This window comes from Balaenoptera acutorostrata, chromosome 1 (genome assembly GCF_949987535.1).
Source record: "Balaenoptera acutorostrata chromosome 1, mBalAcu1.1, whole genome shotgun sequence".
Lineage (NCBI taxonomy): Eukaryota > Metazoa > Chordata > Mammalia > Artiodactyla > Balaenopteridae > Balaenoptera > Balaenoptera acutorostrata.
The window spans coordinates 130,662,275-130,674,322 of record NC_080064.1 but is presented as its reverse complement, the minus strand read 5'-3'; the positions used below and the strand labels follow the sequence as shown (position 1 = coordinate 130,674,322).

General features: G+C 38.0%; 2 protein-coding genes across 9 annotated transcripts in view; one reads left to right on the top strand and one right to left on the bottom strand.

The window, feature by feature from the left end:
- The window catches only part of SCYL3 (SCY1 like pseudokinase 3), a 40,209-nt gene extending 36,977 nt beyond the window's left edge, over window positions 1–3,232 (top strand). For 6 of the 8 annotated variants that reach the window (XM_057546868.1, XM_057546851.1, XM_057546842.1 and 3 more), the window contains 3 exons: window positions 364–522; window positions 1,337–2,034; window positions 2,559–3,232. In XM_057546868.1, coding sequence (XP_057402851.1) covers window positions 364–522; window positions 1,337–2,034; window positions 2,559–2,618 — 917 coding nt within the window. In that variant the 3' untranslated portion in view covers window positions 2,619–3,232. The remainder of the gene's footprint in view (window positions 1–363; window positions 523–1,336; window positions 2,035–2,558) is intronic. The other 2 variants (XM_057546874.1, XM_007172506.2) reach the window with 1 other exon arrangement.
- Window positions 3,233–3,335: 103 nt separating this feature from the next.
- Window positions 3,336–12,048, bottom strand: part of FIRRM (FIGNL1 interacting regulator of recombination and mitosis) — a 43,724-nt gene continuing 35,011 nt past the window's right edge. The window contains exons 18-24 of the mRNA XM_007172494.2: window positions 11,109–11,231; window positions 9,888–9,983; window positions 8,370–8,483; window positions 6,560–6,664; window positions 5,824–5,904; window positions 4,781–4,900; window positions 3,336–3,575 (exon numbers count right to left, since the gene is read on the bottom strand). Coding sequence (XP_007172556.2) covers window positions 3,387–3,575; window positions 4,781–4,900; window positions 5,824–5,904; window positions 6,560–6,664; window positions 8,370–8,483; window positions 9,888–9,983; window positions 11,109–11,231 — 828 coding nt within the window. The 3' untranslated portion in view covers window positions 3,336–3,386. The remainder of the gene's footprint in view (window positions 3,576–4,780; window positions 4,901–5,823; window positions 5,905–6,559; window positions 6,665–8,369; window positions 8,484–9,887; window positions 9,984–11,108; window positions 11,232–12,048) is intronic.

The window sequence follows — 12,048 nt, the reverse complement described above, 5'->3', positions numbered from 1 at the left end:
GTAGAATCAAGTATGATGTTAAATCACCACTAAGATGTTTTTAAAGGCTGTTAACTTTTATAACTAGGTATCCTAAAGGTTTTGTTTTCTGTCTACTTCAGCTGCTCACCTATGCTTGAAACCTTTCTGTTCCACTACCACCATGTGGACACAGCCTGTTCTTAAATGCCTTTAGGACAGGCAGTCCCTTCCTTAGTAGCTATATGTTTCTTCAAATATTTGGAGGTGCCCTCTTTCTGCAACTTATCTTTTATCTGTGTTAAATATACCCTTTTCCCTTAACCATTGCTCACCTAACATGGGATAGGAAAAGAAGCAATTTACTACCCCTTTCATTTCTTTGGAGTTTTTATTTATCTTCAGATTCTCCCACGCACGTCGTCTGCAGCCAGCGCAGTCCGATCTCGCCCGTCTTGAAGAACCCCTCCTATAGCATATTCCCCAAATGTTTTTCTGCCAACATGCCCATCACCAGCAAGCAGCACATACAGCGAGATTACTACAGTACTCTTTTACAGACAGGTAGATTCGTTAAATTTATATAGCTGTTCCACTGCTTGGGTGAATGTTTTCCTGAGTAATAAGTTTAAATTCTGAACCTTAAGGGCACTTTGGGAATATTGAGACTGATTTTTATTATTTGTAATTATGTAGTCAGCTTGGGTCTCTCTTTTTTCCCTGGACTATAGGGTATATACCTGTCTTTTCTTCATAACTGGTGAAGACGTTGCTTGAATTCTTTTTTGCACCAGATACTTTACTTTGGGACTTTTTCCAAATTGTATCAAAGAATGATAGTTCTGGAAGATGTTAATAGGTGTGCTATGAAAGAGGAGTTCTGTGGTTAAATAAGTTTGGGTAATTGAGCACAGAATCAGACCACACTGCACAAGACTTCAGTGACTTGACTACTTAAGAAAATCTGTTTAAAATGAGGATATGTTGGGCGAGGCAAACTTATTTGAGCACACAACACTTTTTCAGGGTGTACGTAATTAACATCTCAAGGGTAACATTGCCTGGGTTAGAACATTTTTATATTTGTTTATAGACAGTTATGCCAATAAACAGTATGTTTGAATATTTAGTAAAGGATTAGATGCTCCAGTTAGTTGTTGCTTGGGATGCTTCCATCAAATTACAGTTTAAGTATTTGTTTAACTTACATCACATCTTTGTTGATTTATGTTCTGCTGGGATATCTCATGCTTCAGTGTACATGGATATTTCCAAGGAATTGGATCTATACGTTTCTGTAATGTTAACTTTCTCCTAAATATATTGTTCTTAAAACCAACATTTTATGAGAATAATTCTTGCACTTATCCCCCCACAGGCGATCAGTTTTCTCAGCCTATTAAATTTCCCATCAACGGAATCTCAGATGTGAACATTACCTCAGGAGACAGTGAAAAGTTCCCATCAAGTTCTAAAAAGTCTGAGGAGTGGCCTGACTGGAGCGATCCTGAGGAGCCTGAGAACAACACTGTCAGCATAGAGATCTGTCCCGCAGAGCCCCATGCTGCTGCCGGGTCCCCGCTCACTCACTTGAATGCAGAGGAGGCGGCTTGGGATGACTTCGAGCCCAGCAGCTTAGATACTGAAATGAACCCAGGAGGTGGAATCACGGCTGCAAGACCTGTTACCTCAGGGGAGCAAAAGGCCACTCCTACTTTGCTTCCACTCACTGAAGAGGCCAAGCCTTTGAAATCAAGCCTACCCCAAAAGACCAGTCTTGTACGAAGCAGGGATGACCCAGACCAAACCAAGCCACCGAAAGTGTTGTCACAAGAAAGGCGCCTTAAAGTTCCATCAGAACTTGGTTTAGGAGAGGAGTTTACCATTCAGGTGAAAAAGAAGCCAGTAAAAGACCCAGAGTTGGATTGGTTTGCTGATATGATCCCAGAAATTAAGCCTTCAGCTGCTATTCTTATTTTACCTGAACTGAGGACAGAAACAGTAGCTCCCACCAAGGATAATGTCTCATCAGTGATGCACTTTTCCTCAAAATTTGCTGCAGCAGAAATTACTGAGGTGAGGATTATTAAATTGTGCTACTAGTTTATGTGTTTCCCTCATAGGTAGCAGCTGCACTGTCCCATTGATAACAAACATTCTGTTTTCCCAGTGAGAGAAAAGACTGATGTCCACAATTGGATAACATGATCAAGCATAAAATGAATAAAATCAGTTCCTATAAATGGCATCTTTCATTCCCTAGAAAAATGTAGCAGTGCTAATAAATGGGCCACTTATTACAATAATAATCTTTTTGTCTGGAAAAGGGATTAAACCAAGAATGTGGTGTCATCAAGCTGATTTTATTGGCTTATATGGTCCTTGGAAAGTTATTTTCCAATACTGTGGTTTTGTAATTCTGGAACCAAAGTAATTCTACTTTTCAGCTTCCTGTTATAGTAAATTATTTTACTTAGTACAAGGAAATGTATTCTGGCATCAAAAGACACGTGTTGCTCCCCTTTTAAATTCCTGATCTTTCGAATCTGAACATGATTTGTTTCAGCAGGTTGCCCTTGGCTTGCTTTCTCTTGTTGCAGGGAGAGTCTGCAGGCTGGGGAGAAGACGGCGATCTGAACTGGGAAGACAATAACTGGTGACAACGGGTGTGAGTGAGTTAATCTTTAGGAAAATGGATTCCTTTTTTAAAAAATCAAACTAATACCTCAAAAGCAGGCTCTGCAGACAAGAAAACCCAAAAAGCATCCTGTCTTTCTCATACCAGGAGCTCTTTTTCCAGTCAGTGCCAACGGAAGTGTGAGACCTGGCGTGCTGGCGGGGAGCCCTGGGCGGTGCAGAGGTTCCCAGCCCTTCTCAGAGGAGGAGGCTGTGTGTCTGACTGAGGCCAGTTTCTGTGAAGAGCAAGTGGCTGTGGAAAGGTTGAACTTACTGCTTTTTTCCAGAACAATTCTGGAAGTAAAGAAAATACAAAAACTCAAGCTGATTAGCTTAATTTTGTGCTATTTCTTTGTCAGAAGAGTAAAGCTCTATTATGAAATCAACTTACTGAAAAAATTTTAGCTATAAAGTATATAAATGATTTTAAATTTCTAAGGTTTCCTTAGGCAGCTTATTTGTTTGTTTACAGATGTACTATCTATCTGAGTGAGTTACCGACTGTTCCTGTATTATTACCTTGTACCAAAGCTCTTCATGAGACATATGCCCCACCATCCTGTTCTCTAAATGTCCAATAAAGACTATTTTAACTAGATTCAACTTTAGAAAAGTTTTATGTGTTAAAAAATGTACAGACATGATTAATTACATCAATATTCTCATCTGTAGGTGAAATGCGCTGTAGGATGACAAAAAAATCATCCAACTCTACCTAGTGATAATATGGTCCAGTCCATTCAGTCTTCACCCTAGAATACATGATGTTTTAGCTTATCAATCCTTTCTTGGAGTGTCTCCATTTTCGTCAGAAGCCAGTCTGGAGGAGGAGACTTTTGGAGTAACGACTCGATTGCCTCCAGGGCCGCTGTTGCTGCTTGGAGTGCTGACCTGTACTCTTCTTCCAAGGGGAGCTCGTGACGTGCTCTTTTTGCAGAAGGCTGGCAAATGAGAAAAGCAAGTAGTGCCATGATACCCATTCCAAAATGGTAAAAATAAAGAACTTTCCTTCTGGACTAGAGTAAAGCTTATAAGGACAAATTCTAAACCTGTTAAGTTTTATATGAAAATTTTATTCTCGTTAGTTATTGGTTCACAAGGGCAGGAGGGCACCCTCCCCCTGCACGCGTCTGGAGAGAGATGTGAAGGCATTTTTGGTTTGTCATAGAGATTCAGGCTGCTACCGCCAATAATGCTCAAGGTTGAAGGAAACTAAGAAGTGCTGCCTTGTCCAGTAACTTCCAGTGAGTATTCTTTGGCCATATAATCTGTCTTTTACAAAAAAGCCCCAAATATGAATTTTCTAAATGCCTGCTGTTTTTCCTTTTAATGCTGAGTTTATAATGATGCTTTCGGAGCCAGTTCAGTAAATTGTCAGGGTTATTCTAACATCACCGCACCAGGAAGGGGAGGAAGGATTGAGGCCAAGACAGTTTTTATAATCCCTGTCTTACTAGGGAAGATCATAACATATAAATTCTTGAGGGCTTATTTATACTACTGATATATTTAACTTTACAGATGTAAGGCATAAAAGTTAACATGCCTTAAAAACAAGTTAGTTTTTTTTTTTTTTTTTTTAATGAGAACTGTAACTTAAATTTACCATTATGGATTACCGTTCCAAATATACTATTACTGCTCAAAACAATTTTGAATATCCTTAGAGGTATCAGATTTCTGCCTTTTAATAGGTAGATGTGATTTCTAGACAGTGCCAAAAACTCTTAGGCTGATTTGATGAATGAGGCAAAGGATCAAAGTAAACATTTTGGAAGGTAAGTTAATTGGTTTTCTTCTGTGGTTCAGAAACTACTGCATTTGTAGCGTCACTGGTACGAAGACATAACTTTCCCAAAGTTTACTACAAATAATTGACAGTTATGTTGGAAGAGTATATTTTGTATGATGCTTAAAACTTTTTTTGTAGTCCCTCCTCTGTTCTATGTGTTGATAACCTTTCAGGAAGAAGAAATGTGATTTTTAAGAGTAGCTACCATAAAACAATTTTACATGTCTAGACCTATTTATTTTGATATTCAGTATGAGGCCAAGAACCATGCTAGTTTCTGTTTTACTTTTATCAGTAAGTAATAAGGCAGAATTTCTTATTAAAGCTTGATCCACACTGAAAAGCAGTCCATACCTGTAAAGATGACTTCTCTGCTTCTTCTACAGTAACTTTAGCAAAGGGCGCCCAGAAAGTACCTTTTTCCTGTTTGACACGTTCCACTCTGGCAGCTGCAGTTTCATCTACAAACCCCGTCTGCCAGAGACCATGAAAAACCAAGCAAACATCAACATTAGCATTCTCTGCTCAATATTAAAATGGTGTGATATTCAGAAGGTGAAAAGGCCTGCGTGTTTTAAGTGCCGGGTGTTAAACTGTTCTGGCTTAGCCTGTGAACTAAGCAAATTTTGGAAGTTAAGTTGGAGTCATCTGTAAATGTATCCTCAGTGTAATTTGGGTAAAATTATTCTACAGTGTTCTTCCCTACAGAAAAATGATAGTCTGCTAGCCTTTACTGAACAGGGTGAGAAATTGTTAAAAGCAACATGTGCACACACTTACTTACCATCCAGCTTATATGTAATATATGCATATATAAAAATAATAAATAAGAGACACCGCCCAGTTCAATAATGAGATTAAAAAATTAAGTACTTAAGCATAATTCACTTTCTCCTAGCGTTCTAAATTTGTGGTTTAACTGCTCTATGAGTGCTTCAATTAACCTTTAACTTACATCCTACCACTATCTCCATATAAGTTTCAAAGCATGCACAAATATGGGAGCCATATGATTCAACAGTTTGGTCACTATTTGGAAAAGCCATGACTAAATTACAGCAGTGAACGTGATCCTCTCAGGCCTACGACTCTACACGTGAATCTAATTATGATGAGTCACGGGTGAGGGCTCCTCATTCTTCATCTCACTGCCTGAATGATCAGTGCAACAGTATCCCAAGCTACAGGCAGAGGGACTCCAAAGTGTTTTACTTCTGACTTGTAATGAGGTCCCAACTGCTTAATAATAATGTGGGTCACCACTGTGTTAATAAGCACTGTGAAAAACTGGAGCTAACAAAGATATTCAACTTGGTTATAATTTGAAAAAAAAAAAGTAACATGATACAGAACAAAATATGTGCCACTACTATTTTGATTCTATATAAATAAAATACCTTCTCCAGAAAACATACAACTTTCTTCTTTGTTTCTTCAGAACTGAGACATTGTGGAACTATCTCTTCATGATTTGTTCCCTATTAAAAGATTTGACAAAGCTAATTTCAATATATTTCAACAACTTGCAAAGACAAGTACATGAGCTTTAAGAGCTACCTTAATTAAAAATGCATTTTAAAAGAAAATACTCAGTGCCAGAGGATACTCAAAAGATAATCTCATAGTTATTTCAGGGTGCCTTAGGATAATACAATATTCTGCACAAGTGTAGAGCTGTAAGCTGTAATGACTTCTGCCCGGTCATCCCAACATCTCTGGGCCCCCTTATGACCACAGGCATGCTGCACTACAGTGGGTAAAAGTAACCCAGGGCAGGGTCACCTTCTCTACAGAACCAAGCTAACAGGTCTGTGTTCATCAACCTCTAGCCCCTGTGATAGGTGGAGACGAAATGTATTCTCATTCGACCCCAAAATAGTGTCTGAGTTAGTACACCTGGTCTGAATGCCTGTTCTGATTGTTACTACTCGTAGGACCTTAGGAAAGTCACCTCACTTCTCTGGGCCTCATTTTTAGGTCCTGTAAAATAGATGACTAGTAATATACCCGCCAGCAGACAATTTTATGACTAAGATACAAAAGCAGCTCAATAAATGTTTTTGGAATGTTTTGGAATATCTGAGATACTAAATTATTTTAAAGGTCACTGTGATAGACTGGCCTTCTAATTACCTCAGCAAACTGAGTAAACGCCTCCAGGGAATGTTGTTCTAGCAGCCAATTCCTGTCAGCTAGCAGTGAGGCAAAAACAGAAGATAGGTGGGGCAGAATTTTGTCCTAAAAAGAAAACCAAACCTTATTAAATAGAGGAAAACCTCAGCAGAGTACACTGATTATTCTAACCTTGTCAAATGTCCATAATTCTGTCCCAGTGAACACGTGTTAAAACATGTTAAATCATGTCACTCTTTTGCTCAAATCCTTCCAGTAGCTTCCCGTTTCCCTCAGAGTAAAAACCAGAGTCCTCACAACAGCCTGCAAAGCCCCACTGCCTCTGCGTTAGCTCTCCTATCAGGCATGCTCCCATCTCGGGGACTTCCACTTACTATTTCCCCTGCTCTGGAAATGCTTTCCCCAGATACCTGCTTGGCTTGCTCCCTCAGCTTCAGGTTTTACCCACATGTCACTGTGGTGAGGACTCCAGTGACGAAGTTCGATTTAAGGCTCTGCCCCCCCAACATACACATTCTTTCTTCCCCTTCCCTGCTTTATTTCTCTCCATAGCACTCACCACCATTTAGTACAGTACATATATCCCCGCTTCATTAGTCTGTTGCCTCACAACAGGCTGAGAGTCAGTATTTAAAAGTTTCATTCATTACTGAACCCCCAGTGATTAAAATAGTGCCTGACACATAGCAAGAACTCCGTTTTTTCTTGAATGAATAAATGAATCAATTTCATCATGTGGCTTCAAATGCCTCTCATATGCTGACGAATCCCCAAAATTTCTTCACACCTGAACTTCACTCCTGGGAGTATGTAAGGTAATGTCTGCTAATAAAACATTTGTTCCATAGGTTCTGGGCCCATTAGGGTCAGTAGTTATGCACTAATGAAGCAGCATTTTAGAATACGTTCGTTTTATGCTAAAAAGAAGATAGCTCAAATGCAAGTATCTTTGAATACTTTTGTCCAGAGAGTTGAAAAGAAGCTGCCAAGTACACACCTATCTCATGAGACACCTTACGTGATGAAAACAAATGGTATGGTATTGTTTACCTGTGAACAAGAGAGCCCTTTAGAAACTAACCAGTTCAATTCTTGGTTTCAAAGGTTGTAATCAACATGTACTGAGATAACGTCCATCCATCATGTTTTTGCTCAAGTTAATGTAAAAAGTTCTCATCACTGAACTCTTCATAGTATAAATAATATCTCCCGTGGAGGTGGGAGAAAAAGGTCAACTGTCTAGAATTGTTGTTTTGACCACAGACAGTAATAAGGAAGAAAAAACTCAATTTAGGAGGAAGACCTCCTTTTGCTGTGAAGCATGTCATAAAATTCAGTAGAAGTGTATTGCCAGGCCTTTACAGTTTTATAAATATCAGTTTGTCAACTCTATATATACTTTGCAACATTTTCAAAAATATCGTCTTAAAAAACAAACAGGCTGCCTTTCATGGATCTAAAACCAAGAGAATAACTTTTATAAATCACCCAATTTCCTCATTATACACCATTCCCTAGAAGACATAAATATGTTTTCCTTCCTCAGGAACTTTGTGTGCTAGAGCCCAACTAGAATAAATCTCACACCATAGCCAACTCTATAAATTATTTGTATGTCAACATATGTTTTTCTAAAAGTAAATAAAATGAGTTCTATTTTGACAGTCACCCTCTCTTCACAAAATATATTTTCCCCCCAATTTTCTTTGCCAACAATCCACAGAATTTCAGAAATTAAAGCCTGAAAATCCATCAGTAATTCTTAGAGATTTTGTTAACATGGGAACAAAAGAATTAACAGAGTTATTACCTGGATGGCTTGAGGTATAAAAAGTTTTCCCAGGGAAGACAGAAAATCAAGAACTGCCAAACGAACATGGTCAGGAGGCTCTGATTTGAGTAGTGAGGTCTGCAAAGTTATTACCTAAAGGCACAAAGACCAAAGAACAGTTATAAATGAAAACAAATGCTTTGTAGAGACATGACTAAGATTTTGATGGGTATGTAGGAGGGGAAACAAAACCAAACCCAGGACAGTCGAACATTCCACAAAGCCTACACTTCACAGGTGGAATTTGAATAAAACAAAATGACTGAGTCAATCATTACAACATTAGTCCTACCAACCACTGTAAAAAAATGAAAAATCCATGTGTTTCTGAAAAATGATATACCAGTGCTCTTCTTTTAAATCTTCAAAAATTATTTTGTATTTTAAATTCTAGAGAGAGAAGTTCATTATTTAAAACATGGGTTGGCCAACTTTCTGTAAAGGGCCAGATGGTAAATATTTTAGGCTTTGCAGGCAACATGTTCCCTGTTACATATATATACATACACACGCACAAATTTTTTTTAACCTTTAAAAATGTAAAAATCATCCTTAGCACTTGTGCTGAAAACAGGAGGGCAGAATCTAGCCAGGAGGCCATAGTTTGCCAACCCTTGGTTTAAAGGAGCACTGAGCTAGTCTATAAAGGAGGCAATATCTAAATGAACAATTATGTTGAAATTTTAAAATGTTATTTGGAGTTTTTGAAGGTAGGCAAAATTATTTACATCAAAACTATCACTATTTAATTTCTCAAAAAAAATATTAGAATCTTCAGAATCAACATAATTTGAGTCAATTATTTTACTATATGCTCATTCTCTGTAATTACACATACGGTAATTTAAAATATACCTAATTAGTAAATATTTGTTAATGCTAAGTTCTTCATGTGCACAACCAGAAACCAGAGCTACTAAAAACGAAGTGTTGCTAGTCTCACTCTGCAATATGCTGTGACAGGGTATTACTTCGCTCATCCTCCTAACTAGGAAAGGTTAGCTTTACCTCGGGACAGTTTTTGTTTCTTAAGTGACTGTAAGCTTAAGCCACTCTTGAATTCGGGGATCAGGTCTGTCCAGTATGGACTCACTCCAAAGCCTCAGATCACTTCAGGTAAGATTTTCCCCTCTCTCCATCGCTTAGAACCTCCAAAAGCGAGGCACACCCGAGGCAACACCACATGGATCCCCCGTGACCCCTGTCCTGCCACGCAAGCTAGGGGCCAGAGAGAAAATTCAGGAGTGCTCCTCCTTGGCCATTTTATTTCTTCAGAGAAACAATGGGGACTATCCTTAAGTCCCTGGTGGTGATATTCCACACTCCCACAGCTGCTGGCATGCCTTTGAAAATGCTATGAATGCAGGGTTCACACGTAAACTATGACTCCTAACCTCAGGGATTTTTCCCGAGCAGTTAACAGCAACAGTGAAAAAGGTCTGAGTACTCAGCATCAAGGAGATAGAGAAGAACACATAACTTGCTCGCTATTCTTACCTGACTTATCAGCTGAGGATCTAGAGTTTGAATGAAAAATCCCAGCAGTGGAAGTAAAAGGCTGAGTGTCTGTTGAACATAAGGTTGACCTGTTACCTTAAACAAGAAGCACAAAATAATTTTGGTGAAAATTTTCAATTACATGAGAATAGCAACCTTTGCATGTATTATATACCAGGCGATATGCTAAGCACTTTATTACCTCACTTATTCCTTATAACTGTGAGATAGGTATTATTACCCTCACTTTAATAAGAAAAAGGGGCAGAAAGGTTAAATAATTTGCTCTAGATCACAGAGCTAGGAAAAAGAGCCATGTTTCAAACCAAGATTTAACTCAGATGGGTATCTAATTACTTTTATCTGAAAGTCACTGAAAAAGCTTGCTTATTCCTTAGTCTTCTTAAAATTCCATTTCTCCTCTCCGTAATTGTTGTTTCTATCATGATATTGCAAGCTATATCACCAGGAGAGGTCCTCAGTGAATATTTATTGAATGATTTGTAAGGATCAGAGGAAAGTACTCAGTGAAGTCAAAATGCTGCAGTAGTGAAATCTGACCTTATACATAAACTTTAATGATAAAACATCATCTGCAAAACCATTTCTGTTACTTCCCAAGTGTGAATGTTGCCTTCAGCTTCCACTGCCCGGGACAACCAGAGGTCACACATTTATTTCAACTTAAATGTCATATTTAGATATTTAACTAAATATGATTTCTAAATCACAACGATCTGTGGAACATACATCATTCTAATTCTAGCCTGATCATCACCTGGCTCTCCGGCTTTTCTGGAGAGGAGTAATACAAATTAGCCACAGCCAGTTACTTGCCCCTTCCACCCTTAAGCCACGTCACTCTCCACTGCCCAAAAGAGTTTTATAAAAGGCCCTAGGATGACAAACAAGCTATACCAACCAAAGAGAGGAGAAAACAATAGAAGAGATTTTTTAAAAAAACAGGATCCAACTGGTCTTGAAACTAGTTAGCTAGAAGACCACTGTCACTTCTGTAGGTTCTAGTTTTACTGATACAATTCTATCACACTCTGAAATAGAACTGGCTGAAAGAGTACAAGTAGGTATTTTAAGTTCTAACCGCAAGTTCTACCAAGAACCTAAAGAAATTACATACATTTTACTCTACAGGGAAATTTCAGTATTATTTTTTCAATATTTTATTTGTTCTTCAGGGAAATGATTAGTTGCTTTCCTTACCAGTTTAATGTTTAAAAGAGCCCAAAGCTGACTCCCAACTTCCTTAACTGCAGTTTGCTGTCCCATATCCAGAGCTTCGCTAGCAGAATTACACACGGCAAGCAAAGCAGAGAGCACTGGGTTCTAGAGGGGAGAGGCAGGGAAAGGACCTGAGTTTAGATACCAGTCTAAAGGAGCTGGAACCCAGTTACCTGGAGGTTCTGAGTTACTTACCACTCTTCACAAAAACCCACGTAGAATTATATTTCTAAGACCCAAAACCATCTCTTCAGCGATTTCTTTAATACATGTATATTTTGCTAAAACTAATTTTCCTTATACACAGAAACATTTGCTTCATTTTTCTAAATAAATAAACTTTTTTTCCTTTTAGGTTGAAAATTTAACAAAATGGAAACAGCATCATATTTTAATAAATAGGTTTGATACAAATGGCCAGTATGGTCAAGCTAATTTATAATCTTCATCAACTAAAAATTTTAGTTTTTTACATTATGTACTTAGCAGTCTTTTAAAGTTACCAGATTATTGTTGCTGCTGTTTTTATAACCTTTAAAATTTTTCAGCAACACTGCATTCAATAAACAAATATAGTACTTAAGTGCACTATCTAGAATTTGAAACTAAAGACAATTTTCCCTGGATTCGCTCTTATCTATACATCACATCTCTCTCCGACTGGCCGGGAATGGGGTTGGTCTGGTCGTGGTAACAATCAGTAACCTTGCCTTTCATCCATTACACGTCAACAACCACACTTAATTTTATGTAATTACCATACAGCTTTTAATTTATGATTTACTTATTTCCTTTTACAAATAAGCATGTTAAATGACCTGCTGAACTAAAGTTTTGGTCACAGAGCAGAGATCTGCTGAATTTTAGAAAATAGATGCTTTTATTTTATCTAATACAAAAGACTTTTTGTCTTTACTATAGA